General features: G+C 35.7%; 1 protein-coding gene across 2 annotated transcripts in view; it reads left to right on the top strand.

The window, feature by feature from the left end:
* Positions 1 to 24,311, top strand: part of LOC128220482 (26S proteasome non-ATPase regulatory subunit 1-like) — a 213,745-nt gene extending 189,434 nt beyond the window's left edge. For both annotated transcript variants that reach the window (XM_052928892.1, XM_052928894.1), the window contains 8 exons: positions 15,940 to 16,054; positions 16,814 to 16,930; positions 17,732 to 17,834; positions 20,017 to 20,186; positions 21,758 to 21,934; positions 22,370 to 22,549; positions 23,273 to 23,399; positions 23,650 to 24,311. In XM_052928892.1, the coding sequence (XP_052784852.1) occupies positions 15,940 to 16,054; positions 16,814 to 16,930; positions 17,732 to 17,834; positions 20,017 to 20,186; positions 21,758 to 21,934; positions 22,370 to 22,549; positions 23,273 to 23,399; positions 23,650 to 23,723 (1,063 nt within the window). In that variant the 3' untranslated portion in view covers positions 23,724 to 24,311. The remainder of the gene's footprint in view (positions 1 to 15,939; positions 16,055 to 16,813; positions 16,931 to 17,731; positions 17,835 to 20,016; positions 20,187 to 21,757; positions 21,935 to 22,369; positions 22,550 to 23,272; positions 23,400 to 23,649) is intronic.
* The last annotated feature ends 1,403 nt before the right edge of the window (positions 24,312 to 25,714 follow it).

The raw sequence follows: 25,714 nt of genomic DNA, 5'->3' as shown, positions 1-25,714 counted from the left end.
AATAGAAAACTGTCTCTTGTTTCCTTAACTTAAGTGAGTTAGTAAAAAAATATTTCTTGTACTTTTACGAGCAAGATTTAAAACTGTCTATTTTCTTGTACTTTTATTAACAAAAGTGTAAACTGTTTATATTCATTGTACTTTGGTGAGCTAGATTGAAAACTATTTTACAAAAAATGAAATTGTCTTGTCGTTTCAAAGGTTTCTTTCCATGTTTTACTAGAGTGATTTTTTTTGTTGCTTCATAGGTTTCTACCATGTTGTTCTTGGGTGCCATTTATATAGCTCCAAAGATTTCTTACCATGTTTTACTAGAATGAATTTTTTGGTTACTTCAAAGGTTTCTTACCATGTTGTTTTAGAGTGACATTTGTATGGCTCAAAAGGTTTCTTACCATGTTTTACTTGAGTGACATTTGTATGAATTCAAAGGTTTCTTACCATGTTTTACTAGAGTGACATTTGTATGGATCCAAAGGTTTCTTACCAGGTTGTTCTAGAGTGACATTTGTATGGATCCAAAGGTTTCTTACCAGGTTGTTCTAGAGTGACATTTGTATGGATCCAAAGGTTTCTTACCAGGTTGTTCTATAGTGACATTTGTATGGATACAAAGGTTTCTTACCAGGTTGTTCTAGAGTGACATTTGTATGGATCCAAAGGTTTCTTACCAGGTTGTTCTAGAGTGACATTTGTATGGATCCAAAGGTTTCTTACCAGGTTGTTCTAGAGTGACATTTGTATGGATACAAAGGTTTCTTACCAGGTTGTTCTAGAGTGACATTTGTATGGATCCAAAGATTTCTTACCAGGTTGTTCTATAGTGAGATTTGTATGGAGACAAAGATTTCTTACCATGTTGTTCTAGAGTGATATTTGTATGGAGACAAAGGTTTCTTACCATGTTGTATTAGGGTGACATTTGTATGGAGACAAAGGTTTTTTACCATGTTTTACTAGAGTGACATTTGTATGGATCCAAAGATTTTTTACCATGTTGTTCTAGAGTGACATTTGTATGGATCCAAAGATTTCTTACCAGGTTGTTCTATAGTGACATTTGTATGGCGACAAAGGTTTCTTACCATGTTGTTCAAAAGTGACATTTGTATGGATCCAAAGATTTCTTACCATGTTGTTCTATAGTGAGATTTGTATGGAGACAAAGATTTCTTACCATGTTGTTCTAGAGTGACATTTGTATGGAGACAAAGGTTTCTTACCATGTTGTATTAGGGTGACATTTGTATTGATCTAATGGTTTCTTACAATGTTGTACTAGGGTGACATTTGTATGGCTCCAAAGGTTTATTACAATGTTGTACTAGGGTGACATTTGTATGGCTCCAAAAGTTTATTACCATGTTGTACTAGGGTGACATTTGTATGAATCCAAAGGTTTCTTACTGTGTTAAACCAGAGTGTTATTTGTTTATATCCAAAGGTTTCTTACCATGATGTACTAGGGTGACATTTGTATTGATCCAAAGGATTCTTACCATGATGTACTAGGGTGACATTTGTATGGCTCCAAAGGTTTCTTACCATGATGTACTAGGGTGACATTTGTATAGCTCTAGAGGTTTCTTACAATGTTTTATTGTATTGTGTCAAAGATTTTTCTACCATTGTTGTACAAAGGTGACTTTAATTAATATTTCACCAAAGATCTGTTTTACTTCTGCACAGTCCTTTGATTCCTTTTATTGATGCCGCCTCCAACTCCTTATAAAGACTTTATCTGAGATTCATTCATATGGGAAGAAAGAATAATATATTTAATGAACAAGTTCAAGGTCAATAGCAACAGCTGAGGTATATAGCAAAAGCTGTTTTCCCATAAAGACTGTAATCAGAGAATGTATTCATAAGGGAAGAGAGAAGATTATGGATATTATTATATTTAAAGCATTTCTTTAATGCAATTACTTTTGGTTGAGAGAGAAATTACATGCTGAAGTTTATGCAAAGCTTTCTACAAATTGAAAGGAAAACTGTCACTACTAGTAAATAGATAAAGGTTTTCCAAGACCAAGAACAGTTTTAGATGAACATGTTTATTTAGAATTTTATTGCCAATGGTTAAAATGATCATTATTTCAGTTTTGCTTGTTTCTATTAAATTGAAATAAAAAAAATTATTAATTATTATTTCTGTTTTACTCCTTGAAACATTAATTTATGTTTTTGTACATTTTCTAATTCCAGGTATGTACATGAGTGTCACAATGGTTCATTGGCTGTTCTCTAAAATGGTAAAACTTTCAACATGGTCAGACTTGGTAAGATTTTGGTCTGCTTTTGTATCTTTATGTAGGGTATTGGAATGAAATACACCAACCCCTGTTTGGTTTGCAATAGGCAAGGGCATGAATTACCCCCTTGCACTGTTTTGGTGTGCAATAGTCTAACAACTTGCAGGGCATGAAAGCCTCAAAGTCATTGTCAATTGATCAAATAAGAAAGTGTTATATTATCAGTTAAATATATACTTTTAGCTTCCTTGCTTATAATAAGGTTTGGACCCAAAGCAGAAAAATCTCTTGTTATATATTTCGAAGGGTGAAAGCGAAAAGGTTCTATCTTTTTCTTTTTTTAATGGCACTTAGAACCTTTTCGCATTCACCCTTCTATATATACTGTTCACCCTATGTTCTTTAATGTATCAAGGTCATGCAATGATAATGCAGATCTGTAATGAAGATATGATAGGTTGGTTAATCAATTGACAAGCAGCTGCTATAGGAGTATGTTTCACTTGCTATGTTAATTGATTGTATACATGGATTGTCATTTGCTCAGAAAAGGCCGTGAAGCCAACATACCTTTTTCTAGCACTTATTTGTTATTGATAGGCGATAATGGTAATGAAGTTAAAGACACACATGTATCCTTTAATTGGTCATTCTACCTTGACATGATTCCGGGAGTTCTTTGAGCTACGGGTCAAGTGGAACAGATTATAACATTCTTGCGTTCTTGGACATGCTTTTCAGAGCTTTACAGGGCCTGGAAATTTCTGTCTTTCCCACTGGGGTGAGACGACTCACCTGCAGCAGCTATTTAAGAATAATACTTTAATGGATAATGATACTAAATTAATAACAGAACGATTTAAAGGAGCAGAGTGAGAGCAATGTACACCAACAAAAACTTTTAACAGCAATGTCAATAGGGAACTATTTGATGTTCACTTCAAAATACTGCGCATCATGACTTGGGGTCATTAAACAACTGTGCAAGCGCAATTTGGTGGAATGTCTAAAACCAACAGCCTTTGAGTCATTTACCCAATATAATCCCCTTTGGTTCAAAACCAACCCAGTTAGGGCTGCTATTTAAAACCATTGACATACTCAAATATATGTCAAAACATGACCTAATTAGTGTTTCATAAAAGTCAGTGAAAGTCAACCTTTACCTCTGATGGCTATAATAGTCAAACCAAACTGTGAAATGTACCCACTGGTGAGTTGTTATGGTGTAAGTGAGTGCTGGTCTGTCTCATTGCATACTGTGGAAAAGTGTGAGTGGCTAAAATGATTTATTATGCCCCCTTTTGAAAAAAGTGGGGTATATTGTTTTGCACATGTCGGTCGGTCGGTCGGTCTGTCTGTCGGTCGGTCGGAATACCAAATGGTTTCCGATCAATAACTTGGGAACGCTTTGACCGAGGGACCTCATACTTGGTATGTGTATTGGTCATCACCAGCAGATGAACCCTATTGATTTTGAGGTCAGTGGGTCAAAGGTCAAGGTCAGTGTGACCTTTACATGAAAAACGGTTTCCGATCAATAACTTGAGAATGCTTTGACCCAGGAACTTCATACTTGGTAGGTGTATTGGTCATGACCAGCAGATGAACCCTATTGATTTTGAGGTCAGTGGGTCAAAGGTCAAGGTCAGTGTGACCTTAACATGAAAAACGGTTTCCGATCAATAACTTGAGAACGCTTTGACCCAGGGACCTCATACTAGGTAGGCTTATTGGTCATGACCAGCAGATGAACCCTATTGATTTTGAGGTCAGTGGGTCAAAGGTCAAGGTCAGTGTGACTGTAAGCTGAAAAAAGGTTTTCTGATTGTCCATATTTTATTTAAGTGTCCAAATCCTACTAACAATTTGGCTCCCAAGGGGGCATAAATGTTTCACTAACATCTCTTGTTTGTTTCTTATTTTGAAAGACGGAGTCTTACTTGCCAGGTGGGACTGTTGACGGCATGCAAGTTTTTTTGTCATTTGTTCATGCTTGATAAAAACTCTCATTCCGCTCTGTGCTGTTTTAGGAGGAGAACAGTAAACAAATGTCAAAGATTTTTTTTATTTCAATCAATGTATCCACATACTTTGCTAGGACAACATTTGTTTCCAAAACAATCTGTTTTTACCTTTATCATATTAGGGAAGAAACCCGCCTGCCATGCGTCATCTCATAAAATGTCACAGTTTCCAAACTGGCATATTAAAGGGCTGACTAAAGATAAAGTTAATTTCATTCTGTAAGATGATGTAGTACACAGTTTCATTAAGGCATCTCTGGTGGGAACATGATGCAGGATGCCAAAAAATGACCCTCGCAATACTGGAAATATCCAACTATGTTTTTATTAGCATGCCCTGGCCTGATAAAGAAAAGAGAATCAGAAAAACTTTTCAATTCCTACACATGATTTGTACCAATGCCAAATGCAATGATCCCATGGCCTTATAGGTTTTCAGGGGGTTTATTTGGCATTTCACATTTTAACATTAAAACTAATCTAATTGTAGAAGATTATAAGATAACATCAGAAAATGTGCAAAACCATATCCTAACAAGCATTCCACCTGCACAACCAATTGAAAAACCAGGAGACCACCTGTACAAAAACATGCAAAACCTGAAAACCACTTACAAAACCATGTGCAAAACCAGCAGTCCACCTGTACAATCAGATGTAAAACCAGCAGACCATGTGCAAAACCAGCAGACCACCTGCACAACCACATGCAAAACACTCACACCACAAAAACCAGTAGACCATGTGCACAACCACATGAAAGACCAGCAGATCACGTGCAATACTACATACAAGACCAGCTGACCATGAGCAAAACTAGGAAAGAACACATGCAAAACCAGCAGACCATTTTCAAAACCTACAGTGCACAATGACATTTCCGTTGAGCAAATCATCAACTTTTTTATTACCACTAAAGCAACAAAGTCTTAGCGAATGGCGTAATTCCATCTTTTTCAAAGTCATATAAATACCATTCTTTTATATGACATAATAGTTCTGAGGACTGCTCATCAATCATAATTGTTGTTCCTATTGTTTTCTGATTATAGAAAAATTTTATGTTCAGTGAGGTTTTTTTCTGTCTTATATCCACTGATTTATTTACAGCAATAGCAAATGTTATTTGTAGCCAGTGTACTAAAGCTGGTGAATTTATGGGCTATTTTATGATGCGTTGGCGAACAAACATGACTGGGTTTGTCAGGTGTGTTTCGCAAACGTGTGCTTACAGGTCAGACAAGGTTCAGCCAAGTTAGGAACTTTTCTCTAAGATGCTTTAGGAATACAGACTCAGGTTCAATCCCAAGACTTGCCTCATATATATCTATGACATCAGGAATTGTTCTTAGCATCAAACATCTTTGGATGCACTCATATGATAACCAGATTTAGAATAATGTGTCTTTTGAGCTCAAACTTAGTAACAAATAACATATGAACATGAAAGAAAATAATAATACTGAATGAGTTGAATTGAGCAAAAACGCCTTTGATTAATTGTAATAAGCTGTTAAGCTCTTTGTGGATAATGTTTTGTGTCGTTTTATGAGGTTATAAGCAATGGTATATTAGCTGCAATCTGTGAGTGTGAATGGGGAATGAAAGACACATATGCCAAACACACCTGAAAAACAGGCATGTCTTGGGATTGAACCTGAGTCTGTATTCAAAAAGCATCTTAAAAAAGTTCCTAACTTGGTTGAACCTTGTCCGACCTGTATTTAAAGCACACATTTGCGAAACACACCTGACAAAACCCAGTTATGTTTGTTTGCCAAAGCATCATATAATAGCCCATAATATCATCAACTTTAGTTCACTGGCTAGAATAACATTTGCTATTTCTGTCAATAAATGATTGGATACAAGACAGAAAAAAAACCTCATTGAACATTACTGTTCAATAATCAGAAATCAATAGGAACAACAATTATGATTGATGCGTACTCTTCAGGACTATTATGTCATATAAAATAATGGGAAGTAAATGACATGCACCGAAGAAAATGGAATCACGCCATTCTCTACAGCTTGAGTGGTAAGAAATAAGCTGATAAATACTCAACGGATCTGCCCCTATTATCAGAAATCAATAGGAACAACAATTATGATTGATGCGTACTCTTCAGGACTATTATGTCATATAAAATAATGGGAAGTAAATGAGATGCACCGAAGAAAATGGAATCACGCCATTCTCTACAGCTTGAGTGGTAAGAAATAAGCTGATAAATACTCAACGGATCTTCCCCTATTGGTTTTGCACCTGGTCTGATGGTTTTGCACCTGGTCAGCTGGTTTTGTATGTGATCTGATGGTTTTGCACCTGGTCAGCTGGTTTTGAATGTGATCTGATGGTTTTGCACCTGGTCAGCTGGTTTTGAATGTGATCTGATGGTTTTGCACCTGGTCAGCTGGTTTTGAATGTGATCTGATGGTTTTGCACCTGGTCAGCTGGTTTTGTATGTGATCTGATGGTTTTGCACCTGGTCAGCTGGTTTTGAATGTGATCTGATGGTTTTGCACCTGGTCAGCTGGTTTTGAATGTGATCTGATGGTTTTGCATTTAGTTTTGCAAGGGGTCTGCTGGTTTTACACATGGTCTTCTGGTTTTACACATGATATGCTTGTTTTACACATGATATGCTGGTTTTGCTTATCGTCCACTTGTTTTGCATGTGTTCTGCTTGTTTTGCTTATCGTCCACTTGTTTTGCATGTGTTCTGCTGGTTTTGCTTATCGTCCACTTGTTTTGCATGTGTTCTGCTGGTTTTGCTTATCGTCAACTTGTTTTGCATGTGTTCTGCTGGTTTTGCTTACCGTCCACTTGTTTTGCATGTGTTCTGCTGGTTTTGCTTACCGTCCACTTGTTTTGCATGTGTTCTGCTGGTTTTGCTTACCGTCCATTTGTTTTGCATGTGTTCTGCTGGTTTTGCTAATTGTCCACTTGTTTTGCATGTGTTCTGCTGGTTTTGCTAATTGTCCACTTGTTTTGCATGTGTTCTGCTGGTTTTGCTTACCGTCCACTTGTTTTGCATGTGTTCTGCTGGTTTTGCTTATCGTCCACTTGTTTTGCATGTGTTCTGCTGGTTTTGCTTATCGTCAACTTGTTTTGCATGTGTTCTGCTGGTTTTGCTTATTGTCCACTTGTTTTGCATGTGTTCTGCTGGTTTTGCGGGTTGTTGTATAATGATTTTGCTACAGTCGGATCAGTTCTCATACAAATATGTAATATGCGTTTTCTTGTTAGGCTTGTTCTGCAATGCTCACCTCGGGTCATATAGAAAGAAAATACCTAAAAGACTATAAGTCCATGGGAGCACTTCACTTGACAGGTGTACAATAAACATTTTTTTTTTTTTTCCTTGATGCATATAGCCCGGTGTATAATATTAAAACACAGATTTATGTTTACAGTTTTGCCTTGGCCATTTATTGGAGTCTCGCCACATGTTCCCACAACAAATGCCTAAATAAAACTCTGTACTACATGGGTCATCTGGCAAAATGGAACTACTTTTCTCTTATTTAAGCCTTTTTATACCCATGTTTGGAAAATGTGACAATTTGTGGGATCACAGATGGCAGGCGGGTGTCTTTCAAATTATGAACTTTTCAAAAGGGCAAACCCAGTATTACAATTGTAACTGGTTGGGAAATATGTCATCCAGAAAAAAGTAGAAAAGATAAGAAGTGCTTGACATTGATAGTGTTGCGGCTGACAATGCAGACATGATTGTTGCGGCTAACAATGCAGAGGTTGCTATTGCGGCTGACAATGCAGACATTGCTGTAGCGCGTGACAATGCAGACATTGCTGTTGTGGCTGATTATGCAGACATTTCTGTTGCGGCTGACAATGCATGTATTGCTGTTGTAGCTGAGGGACATCATATAGTCATTGCTAATGAAACAAACATTGTATACATAACTGTTTCTGCTGACACTGTAGAAAGTAGGCAGGTAACTTAATTGCTGTTGAAAACAGTTGCAAGAATAGATTTATTTAATCAAGGCAGAAAAAATGTTGAACAGCTAGGTATGATTAGTAACATTGTCATGTTTTAGATAAAGCAATTTTCGAAAAAAACTTTAATGAACTCTTCAAGAATTAACCTAGAACTGGTTATTGTTAAGTAATTGTCAGAATACATAAACTTATAGACTAATATACAATAAAAATCTCTGGAAATTGTTTCTACATATAATGTGATATTTAATGGAATAGATACTAAATGATTATGTAAGTGTCTGTAGAGATACCAGCTACAGCGAATCAGGAAGTGTACTATAATAAATTGCAATTAATATTGGACTGGAATTACTGTTATTAGTGAGGTTAAAATGTTTTGCCCTCAAGGGCAAATAAATAAATCGGTAATGGACGATACATATGTACCTAACTCGAAATGTCTGTAAGGGATTATGATTTACAAGAGATACTTTCGAGGTATTAACCAGAAAGCAGAAAAAAGAAACAATTAAAACTAAATGGTTGGGATGGTTGATTACTTAATTGTATTTTGACATAGCTAGGGTGAAGTGTAGAAATGTTATGAAGTTAGTGAAGAAAACATATTCTAATTGATAAAAAAAAAATGCCCTAAATTTGGCACACATCCTTTCATTGGTCGAGATGTTTTCTACCATAGTTCAATTTCTTTTTATAAAATGTAAGAATCTAAGCGGTTAATCATCCCAACTGCCTTATTATTGATGGAAAATTATGTTCACAAAACTATGGTATTGGTTTTCTTGTTTTAATATCAGGTAAGCAGTTAGTTCAAATCACTTAAAATTAAGTCTTACATTTGAATGGATTTGGGTCTGCCAGAACTCCTGAAAGCAGACTTATTTATTCCTTTATTTAAATAGCTTGCAGTCAATAGGCGGACACCTTACCAGTAGACCTCATTCAGTGCACTTTATTTTGATCTTTGTTATATAGTAAAGGTCATAAAAAACTAAAAAAATAATATTTTAAAATGCGCCAATAATATAATGTATGAGGACATGTTCAATGAAATAGAAACATTTTTAGACCTTTGTTTACTGATTTCCTTGTATAAAGTCTTGCCTGTTAATAAGTTAGACTCTGTCTATTGGAATAAGGAACAGAGGAATCATTTTCCAACTAACACCTACCCACAGTTTGCAATGCCACTGAGGCGAAACAAATAACATATGTAGGGGCATGTACTCAGTAACACTGTTTTATCACACCTGGGTACATTTCACAGTTTGTTTTTACTATTACAGCTGTCAGGGTCAAGGTTGACTTTCAAAACTCATAAGGGCACGTGTTGAAATACATGTGTGTTTGCCAATGGCTTTAAAAAGGAGCAGCCCTTACTGAGTTGGTTATGCACCCAAGGGAATACATTGGGCAACTGACTCTTAAGATTGTAAGCTTTCTACCAAACATTATGCATCAAATGACAAAACCACTCACTGCCCTAGACATAGATGCCATATTTCTGAGAGGCTTACAGGGGATTTTGGTCTGAATTCCAGGGGATTTTGATATTACACCAGGTGATTTTGAGGCGGCAAATTTTTGCGCAACATCAACATTTATAATATAAGAATAAATACAGAAATACACTCTAATGAAATTACAATGATTTTTGGACTTAGTCATCATGGTCCTTCATGGAATTTCACACTCATACTACTATGGATGCTTTCCACTGTCAACCTAAAGCAAGTTTAATTTTTTTTTTTTTTTTTTTTTTTTAAATTCCAGGGGATATGGATCCCCGGCAAGGGACCAGGGGATGGGTCGGAATTCCGGGGGATTTTTTCCCCGGCCGGGGGATATGGCATGTATGCCTAGAGCAGCTTCACCTAGCAATGTTTGGAGAGTTACTCAGAGAGTGTTGCTAGTTTTCAATGCTATAAAACTTGTATTGTTTCAAGCATTGCTCCTTATCATACTTGAGTTCACTATATATTGTTCATTTTCTATCTGATTCAATTCTCTTGATTTTTATCATTTGATATGAATACTGGTTAAATCAAGGTTAGGAGTAATCTACAAAAACCAGATACAAGTGCATCATTTCTCCACCCACACTTTCCCACAAAATGTAATTAGGCGTAACAAATGGCAGTGATCAGGGAAGACATTCACTTAGAAATGCACCTTTCAATACACCTTTGTACATTTTATATGTGCCAACAATGGTAGCAAGGGGGCGGAGCTGTTGTTGGGCTTTCATATTCACTGCTACAGATAAACGTTACTTGATGTACAAGGGGTAAAGGTGTTTAAAGGTAAAATTACTTGGAGCAGCAAGCACAGAGGAATCATTTCCAGCTAGAATGACCAATAAAAGCAAACGTGTGTGTCTTCAATTTAATTAACATCAATGGGTATTAATAATAAATAAGTGAAAGAGGTATGTTGGTCTTCGTGCTTCACAGCCTATTCTGAGCAAATGATAATCCATGCATACAAACAAACTACTATAGCAGGTGAAATACATGTATACTTCTAGAGCAGCTGCTTGTCAATTGATTAACAAACCTCTTGATATCTATATTACATATCTGCATTATCATACCAAGCCTTGATACTGTACATAACAGCATAGATAAAACAAATCTGCTTGGTGTCCAAACAGTCTTACCTGAATGGAAGCCAAAGCTTTAAGGAACAGTTGTCTATAACATGTTTGTGGACTCCAGCATGTTTATGGACTCCAGCATGTTTATGGACTCCAGCATGTTTATAGACTCCAGCATGTTTGTGGACTCCAGCATGTTTGTGGACTCCAGCATGTTTATGGACTCCAGCATGTTTATGGACTCCAGCATGTTTGTGGACTCCAGCATGTTTATGGACTCCAGCATGTTTGTGGACTCCAGCATGTTTATGGACTCCAGCATGTTTGTGGACTCCAGCATGTTTGTGGACTCTAGCCCCACCAAAAAACAACAACATTATATGCACCATATGTTAGAAAGCCTTTGAAAAAAAAAGAGAATTGTAACAGCCATACAATTACCAAAACATAATGCCCTACCTTTTTGAAATTTGTTCAAAAGATGTGCATTACTGTTAAGACCAGACTTTACACCTTTATGCACTTGGAGTGATATTGAGCAACTGACAATAACCGGGAGGCTTTATGTCCTGCTAGGCATACATTGTGTACAATAAATTAGTAACAGTCGTAGACAAAGCAGTATTTTAAATAAATAGCAAGGCTGATAACAAAACACATTTCTTTATTGATTGCCGAAAAGATATAGATACTTCATTTTCGCTGGAAATTGATAGCAAAATAGCTTAAAGATAACCACATTCCAAATTTCCATGTATGAATTCACATACTGTTGTCCATCAAATTACCAGAAATGCATGCTTATCTTGATTGATGACTTTTATTACCCCAGTGCCTCCAAAATGACCTTTCAAAAACCTTCCTGGGCTACCTGTGAACCAGCAACTGAAACCACTATTTCACATACAAGATCTTACTGAGATAAGATAAGGACAGTTCTATACCGATGAATTCGATATGGATTGAGAACTATCCATATTGAAGGCCGTGGGCAGTCTGTCTGATCTTGTAATTTGTATAAAGCACCTCAGTAGTTTTCTTCAAGAACGAATTAGGCATGAAACAGATCTTCCAATGGTCACTTGAGTGAATGATAACATTAGCCTAATTACTGATAGAACTAAATCTCTAAAGTCATATTTTAGTATGCCATGTTGGGAAAGGAGCTAACTTGTTACTGTAAAGGTACGCTGGATTAAAATATTCAGACCTATGAGCATCAGATATAAGTTTCACTAACCTATGTACAATAATTGTGTCACAAACCCTTTGCAACAGAAATATATATATATATATGAAGACATCAACAATGAAGGCTTAGAAGTCAAACCATCCGGTCATATCATACTTTTACAAAAGTATTGATTCTTACAATCCTAGTCAATTATTGCTTATGAAACCAACCCAATAAGTGCCTTTTCCCTTTTAAGATAGGGTCACAAATAATAAGTACCTTAGTATGTCGAAACGTTCCCTATAATGAGTCTTCATGATGAAAAGACAATGCAAGCTTGACAGCTACCAATTGTAAAATGTGGGAAGGTGTTGAAATGGTGCTAATGAGTACATCATTGTCATTTGTTATGCCTCATTCCTTACTGTGAGTAACTTGGTGCCAAAATGATGTACTAGTTCCTAATTCTGACAGTCCCGACCTTGCTAGCTGACACTGCTTAGAAAGACAACTGTGATTGTTTTTGTCATTTGATGTAGCAAGCTTGGCAAAGAGCGTTGACGCATTTGGCAGATGGCTTGCACAACTGTTCTAATATTTCTTGATTTAGAAGTTAAATAAACAGGTGATTTCTTCTAGCTTATCCTATGCCCCTTCCTCCCCAGCCCTAACTTAAATAATATTAAAATTAAAGAAAAAAAGCACTGAATATTTTAACACACTTTGCTTCATTGGAGCATTATAAAATCATATTTGGTATTTCATGTGTGATATAAAAGATATGGTTCCAAAATCACGAAATGTTGAGAGGGTTAGAACGAGTCACATTATGTAAAGTTTACTTGGGAATAAAACAGTTTGATATTTGTTTTAACAATTTTATAACCAATACACCTGTGAGTGCCTTTTTTCTGCAGTATAATACTGCTAAGAATGCTACCTATGAAAGCTGTCACAGACTGACAGTTTGCTATAGGATATTCACATTTGATGTGACTGGTAACTGATCCTGCATTTGTTCTACTTACAAGGTTAGTCAACACTGATACACAGTATAATGAGTAGAAGCCATGATAAATACTCAAGATTGGGTTGCATGAATTCATTATTTTTGTAAGCTTTTTATTAACTTTCAAGCATGAAGCGTAAAAATTATGTTTCTCTAAAATTTGAATTCCAGGAGTTCTGGCAGGCGTATGTCCAGTCAAATATTTAATTGAATTACATGTGATTTAAACTACTGCAAACCTTGATTAAGAGGAAGAAAACCTTGAACATTATGTTATGAACTCAATATTCTATTAATGATTAGACCTACAGTAAGGCCTACCCAATTAAGAGTTAGATATCTGCCACTGATATTTTCAAAGTCCCACTATAATATAATTTCAAAAATAACTTGGGCTGCAAAAAATAAAAACATTCTTTTAACAATCAGCAACAGTTTTGTTCAATTCTAAATGCATCTGTTACACACTCATATCTTAATCTGGGCTCAAAACAATCAGTCAATCACCCCCAACACCTTAATTTCGATTGTGTCTAATTGGCTCAAGTTCAGTTCTTCTTATTTATTTCGAAGAAAATTGCTTGATGTGGCAGTTTCCACCTAAATGTAAGAGCAGATAATAGCCTACTTTAGTTATTGCGCATTATGAGTATAATTATCTGTCCCTAGAGAGCAAAACGTTTTAACCCCACTTAAAACAATAGTACCAGTTCAGTATTTATTGCCATGTATACATACGTAATAATGACATAATTCCTGATTTGCTTGTTAAAGTTCTACAAACACAGCTGCAGGAAGAGACAGTTATTGTGTTTATAAATGTATCCAGATTAGCACTTACAATTACCAGTTGTAGGTTCACTCTTTTTTTTCTGGTTTCCTTAATCTAAATGTCAATGCTACTGATCATACCTAGCTGTGTTAGTTGTTTAACTAAATTGTTGGATAAAACCATTCCTGCAACTTTTTCAACAGCATTTGTATAAATGTTTGCTGAAAAAAAAACAGTTGTAACATCAATGGCTATTATGCCAGCTGCAGAAGCAATAGCTACCATTCCAACATCAACAAAAATATAAACTGTGTCATCTGCAATAACATGCCTTAACTTTCACCATAAATGGCTTCAATGTCAGCTATATAAACAATGACAACAATGTAAGCTGCATCATCAATGGCTACAGTGTCAGTTGCAACAGCAAAGCTAATATGTTGGCTGAAATAGCAATGGCCCCAATGTCAGCTGCAAAAGCTATGTTTACAATGTCAGGCGCATCAGCAAATTAAATGCACTATTGTCAAATAAATCAGCATCGTGAATTTTCAGTTACAGCTTTAATAGCTAAAATGATATATGCATCAACAATCAGTATGATATAAGCTACAACAACAATGACTACACTGTCAGCTGAAGCAGTATTGTCCATGTGTTAGCTCCAAAAGCACTGGCTACAATTTGATTTTAAACAGCATTGGCTACAGTGTCACCTTCAAAAGCAGTGTCTTCACTATCAGCTGCAACAACAATGTTTACTCTGTCAGTCATTTGTTCACTGTGGGCTGCAACAGCAATGGCTACTCTGTCAGTTACAAAAGCTATAGCTTCAGTATCACCTTCAAAAGCATTGGCTTCAGTGTCAGCTGCAACAGCAATGGATACTCTGCCAGTTACAAAAGCTATGGCTTTAATGTCATCTTCGAAATCACTGGCTTCTCTGTCAGCTACAACAGCAGTGGCTACTCTGTCATTTACAAAAGCTATGGCTTCAGTGTCACCTTCAAAATCACTGGCTTCACTGTCAGCTGCATCAACAATGTCTACAATGCCAGCTGCTACAAATATGGCTGCAGTGTCACCTTCAAAATCACTGGTTTCACTCTCAGTTCCAACAGCAATGTCTACAATTCCAGCTGCTACAACTATGGCTGCAGTGTCAGCTTCACAAGCACTGGCTACACTTTCAGCTACAACAACAATTACTTCAATATCAGCTGTTACAACAATGGTTACAATATCAGCTTAAAGAAGCACTTTCCTAATAAAAAATCTTTCATTAAATGCTCTTCCATAATTCATAAAAAGCAGTGTATGTATGCCAATGTGTATTTTTAGGTATAAAAAGTATTGAAGGTAACCAACGAAGGTTGATTCTGTTTGTCCCATGAATGAGGCGGCTGATATAAAATCTTTTGATGGAATAGAGTGTCTGCTATCCCTTAATTAACCTGCTTGACAGGAAATGACATATTTTCCACCATTGCCCCATTTATTGTACAATCTGCTTACTGAGTGATTAAAACATTTGGACAAACTGTCTGTATATTATTATGATCCCACAGGATTTCTTAATTTTGTTGTGTTTGTCTTCTTAGTAGGATGTATTAATCTAATGAATGGTAAGACTCTCATTCAAATGGTCATGGGTTTGATACATTACCATGTAATTAAATAGTCATGAGAGCTACAATTTTTCATCTCGTAGAAAAGATGAAGTTTGTGTTTGTCTCGTTTAATATTTAAACTTTCCCATCCAGATTCAATTTTAAGATAAAAACGCAGAGAGACGGTCAGACCATACTAGAACAACCAAATACGTTTCATGCAGCTTCATTTTGGATTTTATCCAGTTTATCTTTTTATATTGTGTACAATTATTTTAGATAACATGAACATGCTCCAAGAATGGTGTAATGAGCAATATATGACCTCAAGGGACTGTCTATCGAGTAGATAGCGAGTAGATAGCAAAGTTGTTGCATGATGTTAATGCTAGACCAAGCCCTGACAGACTTGAGAGTGATTCATATCAGCTCTCCGCTGTCTTCACTATTGAGCTAAAATGAATAAGTGTATAACATAATCAACCCATTTTGGCAAGGGTTCACTGTTATCATGTTTCAGAACCCCAGAGCAATGCCCAAGTGTTGTTTCCCTCCTGTCAGAGAGTTACAACCCTCATGTGAGGTTTGGAGCTGCAATGGCCCTTGGAATTGCCTGTGCTGGCACCGGACTAAAGGTATGTAATAGTTACAGCAGTGGGACAAGTAAATAGTTATCTTAGTCTATCTTACCATTATAGTCCCCATATGAGGTATGAATCCATAATTGCCTGTGCTTTCCCCGAATTTAGGAGTAGGGGAGAAATGTACTATATATAGCAATGGTGTTTGTAGTAAGCGGAATTTTTGACAAACATGGCAACTTTCTTGTAAGGTATTTGATGTTTTCGATACAGCAGTCCTTTTAAACTGCCTGTGCCGCCTGCAGAATAAAGGGTGGTATCAGTTTTGTGTAGGAAGGATAAACAAGAGACTAATGTTGCATTCCTTTGGCATAATTATACTAATTGTTGTGAGATTGATGTCTTAACCATCAAACAATGCGATGTGTGTGATATTGCAACAGTCATGCAAAATACATTTATTTGGAAATTTTTTGCAAAACTCTCCCGAGGTAGATTTATCAGATCTGTGAAGAAAAACCTGTGTTCATGAATTTATTTTATTCACTCATCTTTACCAAAATATGAACAAAGCATAAATAAAAAGCAGGGGTTGCTAATCAAGATACACCAAAAATCCGGCTCATCAAGGCATCCAGGGTTTGTCTTGGAGTCCTTGAGTTCTGTTCGTGATAACTGTGTTGTGGGCTGCATGTAGTTATGTCTGCCATCCTCCCTACCACACTCCCTTTCAATCATGCTTATGAGATTGCTTACTGATTTTGATTTACTTTTCAAGATTGTTGTATATGTATATGTTTTAACTATTTGCAGGAAGCCATCAGCCTCATTGAGCCCATGACAAACGATCCCGTCAACTATGTGAGGCAGGGAGCACTCATTGCTTCTGCTATGATCCTGATACAACAGAACGAAGTCACATGTCCAAAGGTGGGAAATGCTTTTTTACGCTTGTGTTTTGGCAAGGACTTGTTAGTTTCAATGCAGCCAAAACCTTTGAGTATATTACCAGCTATCACTTATGGGCTCAAATGCAGCTATAAACATATAGCTCAAGTACAGCTAGCACTTGATCTAAACTTAAACCAGCACAATTGATATTAACTGCAACTAGCAAGTAGCGCATATGCAGCTAGAACCATCTTTCAGTTAAACTACAGTCAAAATGAGATCTCAACTGGAGCAATCATTAATAAGCTCAACTGCGACTAGAATAAGTGAGCTCAACATTACTGCAACTAGAACAAATTAACTGTGTCAAGCAAAGATGAGCTCAACTTCGATTAGTACTAATGAGCTCAAATTCTGCTAGCACTAATGAGCTGAACTGTAGCTAGCACAAATGGGTTCAACTTATTTGTTTAATTAATGCTAGCACTCATGCATTCAACTGAAATTAGCACTAATAAGCTCATAATATGCAACTAACACGTATGAGTTCAACTGCAGCTAACACGTATGGACTTTACTGCAGCTACATGTAGCACTAACAAGCTCAAGTAAGCTCAACTGCACCTAAAACCTATGTCAATAGTGACAAGAACTTTCGTCAGCTCTTATAGTGAATCCTAGAACTTGTTTCCATCAATGAAATATACTCCAAGGTCAATGCGTTTCATACATTTAAGAACTTATTACTGTCATTACAATAAAACAAACATAAATCATTATAAATATTTGAAAAGAAAATACAATGTATAAACTGATTTCAACAAAGGAACTTATTTTCAGGTTAGCCATTTCAGGCAGATGTACAGCAAGATTATCAGTGATAAGCATGACGACATCATCGCCAAGTTTGGGGCAATTCTGGCACAGGGGATCCTTGACGCAGGTTTGAACATGCACTTATTGTATTTCACTTCTACGTTTTATTCATGCATAATGGAAGAATACCCTTGAATGTTTTTTAAGAAGAATTTTTCATATTCTGCTGGCCATTTTCAGCATAAGTGTCTAGTAAAGAATCTCAGTATTGGCCATTGGTAAGACATCATACTTAAATTAAACGTAAACTTGAGGGGTATGGTTTGGAAATAATTTTGCATGATCCCAACATAAAACATCAATATGGGATGATAAAGTTAAGAACACTAAATAACCATTTAAAGCAAAAAAAGTAGCAAAATTTCATTACAATTGATACATTGCCAAATTGAATGTCTGAATCATTATAACTCAGGATAAAATATTGACAGTTATATCCCTTGAAGAATCAACTTAGATTTTTTTGTTTCACATTCAAATTGTTGAGCATAGGTTCTTATACTTGTGGTTTTCATATCAGATGGCATGATTGGAACCTGTGTATTTGTAAGAAAAATTACAAAATAAAAAATATCACTTGAATTTTTAAGAAAATCAAATTATACATTTTACTAAGGAAATTGTGGCCTCAGTGAAAATGCTTACATGATTCAAGTTAAGAAGTGGAAAAGATATGATATGCCATGAAAATATAATTAAACTGAAGTGGATAAATTTTGGATGATTGTTTTGCAGTTATAAATGTAAGCCTTTTCGAATCAGTGAAATACATTATTGACATAATACATTAGGATTTGGGAAAGACCTTCTCCATTGTACGCTGACAAAATCATTGCTGAAATTTCCTTCTTTAACAATTTTTTTGGTTCAATCATTTATCATGGTCATTTGCTGAAATATTATACACCACTGAAGGCTATATGACATAACAAGGACTGACCAGTCAGACACCAAAGGGTATATGAGCCGAGGCATTAGCCATATTAGTCTATAATATATTTTTGGGGAGGTCTGGACCGGACCAGCAAAAAAAATCAGTTGCACCGCTGACGTAATAAAACTGGATTTTACAGACTGATCTAACAATTATTTAATTTAGAAATATCAATTACAATCTTGCCTCTAAATTCAGGTACAATTACACATTCAGTATGTTCAAACAGTTCATAATTTGGCCCATTAGTTCTTGGCTTTCATCTAGATGACAGTTAATATAAGAAGTAGTTCTTAGTAATTTATTGCTGATCAATTAATTGAAAAAAGTCAAGCTATTTTTGTTACTCCATCATCATGAAAGGATGCATAGCAATTTTGTGCTGAAATCATTGGCAAAAAAGTACTCAGAATATGTCATTTCATGTCTTCTAACCAACTTACAATGTATCATAATAATGTAAAGATTTATCCAGGGCATAATGCTTTGTTTACATCACCCTGTCATGCCTTTCATTGAATCCATTTCTAGTATGTTAATGTCAATGGATTCAAATTTCCGACATAATGCGGTTAAACTGTTGGATAAACTAATGCCTTACAAATCTTCATTAATGTCAAGTCTTCCTCGTAGGAGGTCATCAAGTCATACTATGATATATTGGATCATTTTCATGCCTTTTAACTTGTCAGATTTCCATAAAACATTAATGGAATTGTAAGTTCATGACTGTTGTTTACTCTATTTTTTGACTGATTGGTCTGTTGTTGTGCCAATCAATAATCTGGCCATAAATTTCGTTTAAACACATACTAGATGTATATTTAAAATGCCTAACGATCAATGGACATATTTTGAAACACATTGCCATATCAATATTTATGTGAAAAACACCAAAAAAAACAACACAAAAAATACTTGCTTGTTTACAGGGTGTATGTGTGTTAAATAGAGTACAGTACAAAAATGTTATATATTATATAATAAGTGTGTCTGTCGAAAAAAAAAAATCCGATTTGTTTTAACTTGAATAAAAAAATAGCATAATTATAATAAAAAAAAAAACAATATCTTTTTTTTTAGTAGGAGCCATTACCTCATGATATATCTGTGGTCTGAAGGACAGTCCACTGCAACGTGGATGTATTTTTGTTGAATACAGAACCATATATTGTATTTTTACAGGAGGTCGTAACATGGGCATAATATACTAAACATGGGCATATACTTGTTGTCTAGGACAGGCCACAGTAACATGTAGGTCATCGTTGGTTTTCTCATATTTAATAATGAACAATTTCTTGTATGTTTACAGGAGGGCGTAACATGACAATATCCCTGCAGTCCAGGACAGGACACAGTAATATGCAGGCCATCGTTGGAGTGCTCGTATTCTGCCAGTTCTGGTTCTGGTATCCGCTGACCCACTTCCTGTCTCTCTCGTTCACGCCAACGTCCACCATCGGACTCAACTCCGACCTGAAGGTGAAAAATGACAAGAATATTAAAACATAGGATAACATTTACAACTACAAGAAAAAAGGTTTTTTATCCGCATTTGAAAATAAGGGATACTTGGAATAATAATAAAATTTGACTTAAGTGCTCTGCAGCCAGTATTTCTTGTAAACAGAAGTTTGTAAACCTTACTTTAATTGTTATGGAAGAAGTTGTCATCAATTATAAATTGTAAAATCTTAGATAGTTGAGCTATTTGAGTACACCATTTCAAACCGTATGTAGTATAAGCATATCATCTTCATTTATGTGAAAAATGTCCATTTGATTAGCTGAGGCATTTATTTGACTGATCATAAAGGTTTGATTTTTCAAGAGGATATAATTATAAATCATAAAATGAGCGTACGATTATTAGTACCCAAATCAAGTTATTTTTGTAATAATAAAACAATATCAATAAAGACACCTTAATAGTCATTTGCAAAGCTCCATTATTCTCTTGGCTTTGTAATGTCTTTGTAATGTGGGAGTTTTTCATATCTAGATGTATAATCAATTGACACTAAATGAAATACAAGTACATCGTAATGAGAACGAATCCATCATTGCCACCTTTTTCACCCATAACACATTATGACATACAAATGACCATATAACTTGACCTTTACAGTCATTTACATAATTTGGGAAAGGCATTACCCATGAGTGCTTACTGAAATGCAAATTCCTCTTATTTTATCCTTGTGAGATAATCACGTCATTTTTCCAACACCTTAAAAGATTGGTGATAGTGATATATGTATTACTATGGGATTCCTAAAGAACAGGGTTAATGATGCTTTCAATTACTGGCTCTATTTGGAATACAGATAACTGATAAATAGATAATCTGCCTCTGTTTAGGATTTTTCGGACAAATGTCCTATGAGGCCTGTGGGAATAAACCAAGATGCTTTTACAGGCCATTTGTTGGGCAGCCTGTTAACTGAGAATTATTTAAGAAAGTGTTTAAGGGACAGTTTGTAAGACACTCAATTCGTACATTTTTAGCATTTATTCTAGACCCAAATATTTGTCAAATCATTAACTTTTCTATACATTTGAATGGGCCTGTAATCAAATTGTTCAGAATTATGCAATGTTCAGATATGTTTATTTCAATTCATTATATACTTGTAATTATGACAATTTATTCTGCTGTTGTTTTGACAGTATAAAGTGTTTTAGATTAAGTCGAAAACACACCTTTACAAATATTTACCATAACCGATTACCACACTAAGGGGAAATCCAGCGGTTTTAGTCTAATATAGACAATACATATTTACAGAAACAGTTTACCAAACTTAAGCTGTAATCAAATTGTCCGAAAAAGACAACTACAAATCTTTTCAGTTTCATGTTATCAAACTTCAGTTTCAATGCGATGCCACCGCTTAGTTCAAATGGAAAATTGCAAATCTTTGAGCTTAAATTTTATGGCTTAAGTCCAAAATAGACTACTGCTAATCTCTTGATTTGCAAATTGCCAAACTTGAGCTGAAATCCAATGGTTTAGGTACAAAATGGACAGCTACAATCCTTTGCAATTACAGATGCCGAAACTAGAGCTGAGATCAAACGCAAAACCATCTACATATGCGTATCCACCGAATCTTGAGGAGAAGAAAGTTGACAAGAAAGACAAAGTTGAGACTGCAATCTTGTCCATCACAGCAAAACAGAAGAAAAAAGAAGCTGAGAAAAAGAAAGAGGAGGAAAAGATGGACGTGGTGAGTTAAATGAGCGGGGGAAGTGGCTGTAGCATTCTTTGACCATGTCTGTTTGGTAAGGTCATCCGATTCATGATCAGATGGACCTTGATTCAATCCTGACCAATCGATGATTTCCATAGATTACCAATCAGGAAGGATAGCTGGTTCTAAATCACAAGCATGTCCCTGACCATGAAGCTTATAACTGTTCGTGTTTCTCACTAAAAGTTAATGTTATATCACTAGTCATCATTGTGACAGATAATGAATCTTGCCTTTTACAATAACCATCTACTCTTCAAAGGAACTGCTCAAATATTTTCAAATTGTTCAAGAATGAAGCCAAACTTACACTTTGATTTGATGTAATAATTTAAAATAAAAAAATGTTTACACATGTGTTCTTGATTCAGTCGATTGCAAATTACAAGAATAACTTAATGTCATTACCAGGATGAGAAGGCTGACGATAGTACAGAGAAGAAAGCTGACAAAATCAAAGCAGAGAAGGTCAAAACAGGAAAAGCAGAGAAGGAAGCGGAGGAGGAACCCAAGAAGGAAGAAGAGAAGAAGAAGGAACCTGAACCCAACTTTGAGATGCTGAACAATCCAGCTCGCACAATGAGAGCTCAGGTATGGATGTGAATATTGGGGTGATTAAAATGCATATGCAATAGAGATATTACATTTGTAGGATCGATCCAATTATTATATAACTCTAGTTCATCTTTTAGATCCTGGGCCCCATTTCAATATGATAACCTAACACTGCTTAAGAGTGCTTATGTATGCCGGTAGAGATATAGGCAGAATCTATGCAATAGATAGCCTATTGTTTATTTTGTTGAAACGTTTATTTTATTGAAAGTTTACGCCCGAAATGGAGATACGTCTGGTAATCCACGATGTTAGGCTTTATGATCTTAAATGAAACTGGGCTCTGAACAACACAACAAATATCATCATCAGGGTTCTGGTTGAAAATGGGGACTTAATAAGCAGACAAGATAGAGTTAATACAGTTATATGATGGTGTTAGAAGTTATAGTAATCTTATATCTAACAGTAACTTTAATTTTAGGAACATAAATTCTAAATCAGTTAAATGATGTGTGCTTGAGTATAGTTAAAAATTTGGGCTGTATTTAAAAAACAAACTTATACATTAGAGTCTATGCAGTAGTTATATTTGGATTATTTCAAAATGAATTATTGTAGATTTTGAAACCAACGCTAAGATGCTGAACAGTATAGGCAAAATGAAAATAACTTGCAGGTAGATATTGATGTGATGAACCAAAGAAATTGTAGGTGTACATTGGTTTGCTTAATAATTCACCACATCTATAATTCCAGTTGAAGGTGCTCTCTATGCCAGAAGACAGCCGCTACTGCCCACTAAAGGACATCAGTAATGGAGGAGTTATCCTTCTGAGCAACATCAAGCCAGGGGAAAAGGAGGAGATTGTAGAGGCTGTCGTTGGTAGGAAAATATATTAAGTTTTGATGAACCTAAACCAGTCTCTTGTTTGAATTATTCAGAAATACAAGTTTTAACTACAGTAGTGAAATTAAAACTTTGTTCCTCAGCTGTTATGCACAGAATTTAAACAAGTAAAATTTTAAAAATATTTTTTTTATACAAAACAAACGGATGTGACTACGGTAATAGGGAAAATGACCAACTGTAAAGAAAAAAGCCCTAATAACAAACACCTATGTTCCTTTTAAAGCTGGAGGCCCTAAGCCGGAGGAGGATGAAGACGAACCAGAGCCCCCAGAGCCATTTGAGTGGACCGAGGACTAGACGATCAACATGCAACATGCAAGGGCTCCACAGGTGTCCCCTTGCTACAAATGTCGTGTCCTGAACTGATTTAGATTGACGGATATTCTAATATTGAGACAATGTGACAAATAATGACTATTTCTACATTTATCCAAATAAAAAAATGAGTGTTATAATGGGCTTCGTATTACTTGTCTTAAATTCAAAATATCCAATTATAACAAAGCAAAATCTACTTTCAATTTTTTTCAACAGCTACATGATCCGTTTTGATATGTGTTGTATTTGTGTTGGTGTTTCTAAATAGTGACCAATGTATTGTAGTGGATTGTTAATTGACTATTAACATGCCGGCTGAAGTATCACTACTGACTCACAATACTGTCAGAAAATCTAAGACACCGGACAGCAGTGTTTCAAAATGACCTGAGTAGTCCACATTAATGTTTAGTTATCCATATTCATGTAACTAACGGACACATTTCTAAATAATAGGCAATTTGGCTAAATGTGTCGATAATTACAGCTTTTCTTTTGCAATAGATGATGTCAAATTATTGTTAAAAATTTGAAATTAAATATGAAAATAAAGTTTTGAACACCTCATCATTTTGTTTGAAATCACCAAACCATGCATGGAGGGTATCCTTGTTCGTCCATTTTTATCAATGGAATTATTTAGTTACAGTTCCCTGTCTTCATGCTATATGTCTTGAGGAATTCATCCTTACTGCCTGTGGCTCCTCCACTTTGTTTCAAAAGATTCATTGGCTACCTGAGAAACAGATTGACTTTTAAAGAAACTTTTCTCTGGCCTCATGTCACAGTGAATTTGTGTGTATTCATCACGGCTTTGTAAGCTATAGTTTGTATCAATGTTTCCCTTGATAACCGAAGGAAACAGAATAAAAATATTTCTTTTCTCTGACCTGGTGTTACATCGTGCTCAGACTGTTGTATGCGTTATTTACGGACCGTTTTGTTTGTGAGGGTTTTTTTATTGGGAAAGGAAAATTAGGTAAAACATGAGAGTGACAATGACGAATAAAGACACTGCTTATTCATCAGCTTTGCGTACAGGCTGCCAGTAACATTTTCTGCTTCTGTCAATAAATTATTGGACTGAAGACCGAAAGGAAATATTAAACGCATTGAGCATGGTTTTTTAATAATCAGAAATCAATTGTGAACAAAATTAGATCGATAATTAATCTACATGACTATTATGTCATATAAAAGCAGGCGAAGTAAATGGCATCAACTGTACAAGATTGAATCACGCCATTCACCAAGGCTTTGTGAACAAAGGCTTAGTGGTAAGATATCAGTTGATAATGTACCAAACACGGAAATGTCAACTTGTTCTAGTGGTTTTGCACGTGGTATGCCGCTTAGTTTCATACAAAAATGCCAATGCCTTGCGTTTTCTTACATAAAATTGATTGGAGCTGTTCACCGTCGATCATAATATGGCAAAATATAACGAACCATCGTGATATGGGATCGCTGCATTTGACAGGGGTACAATTATTCTATGATAATTTAAACGTTTCGTTGATGCTCCGTTGTATAGTAGGCCAGTGCTTGCTATTAAACACAGTAAGATAACAGTGTTGCCAATGACGTTAACTCTCTCAAACCCTCTGTATAATTAACACAGCAAGCCTTTGCTGTTGCAACTGACAATGAAGTCCTGCTATGGCAGCGTGCACTGTATCAGTTGCTGATGCAGTTCTGACAGTGTAGCCATTGCTGTTAAAGCTCACATTGTAACCATTGCTCAAAATTACATCCGAAAGTGTATCTAAGGTTGTTGCATCTGACTCAGTAGTCATCGCTGTTGCAGCTGACAGCGAAGCCATTGCTATTGCAGCAAACAGGATTACCAATGTTGTTCAGCTTACGTTGAAGCTATAACGTTGCAGCTGACATTATAGCCAATACTGTTGTAACTGACACTTTAGCCATTACATTGCACCTGACATTATAGTCATTACAATAGCAGCTGA

The sequence above is a fragment of the Mya arenaria genome, chromosome 15, assembly GCF_026914265.1.
Source record: "Mya arenaria isolate MELC-2E11 chromosome 15, ASM2691426v1".
Taxonomy (NCBI): domain Eukaryota; kingdom Metazoa; phylum Mollusca; class Bivalvia; order Myida; family Myidae; genus Mya; species Mya arenaria.
The sequence above is the reverse complement of the archived record's forward strand: the minus strand, read 5'-3'. Positions and strand labels throughout refer to the sequence as shown.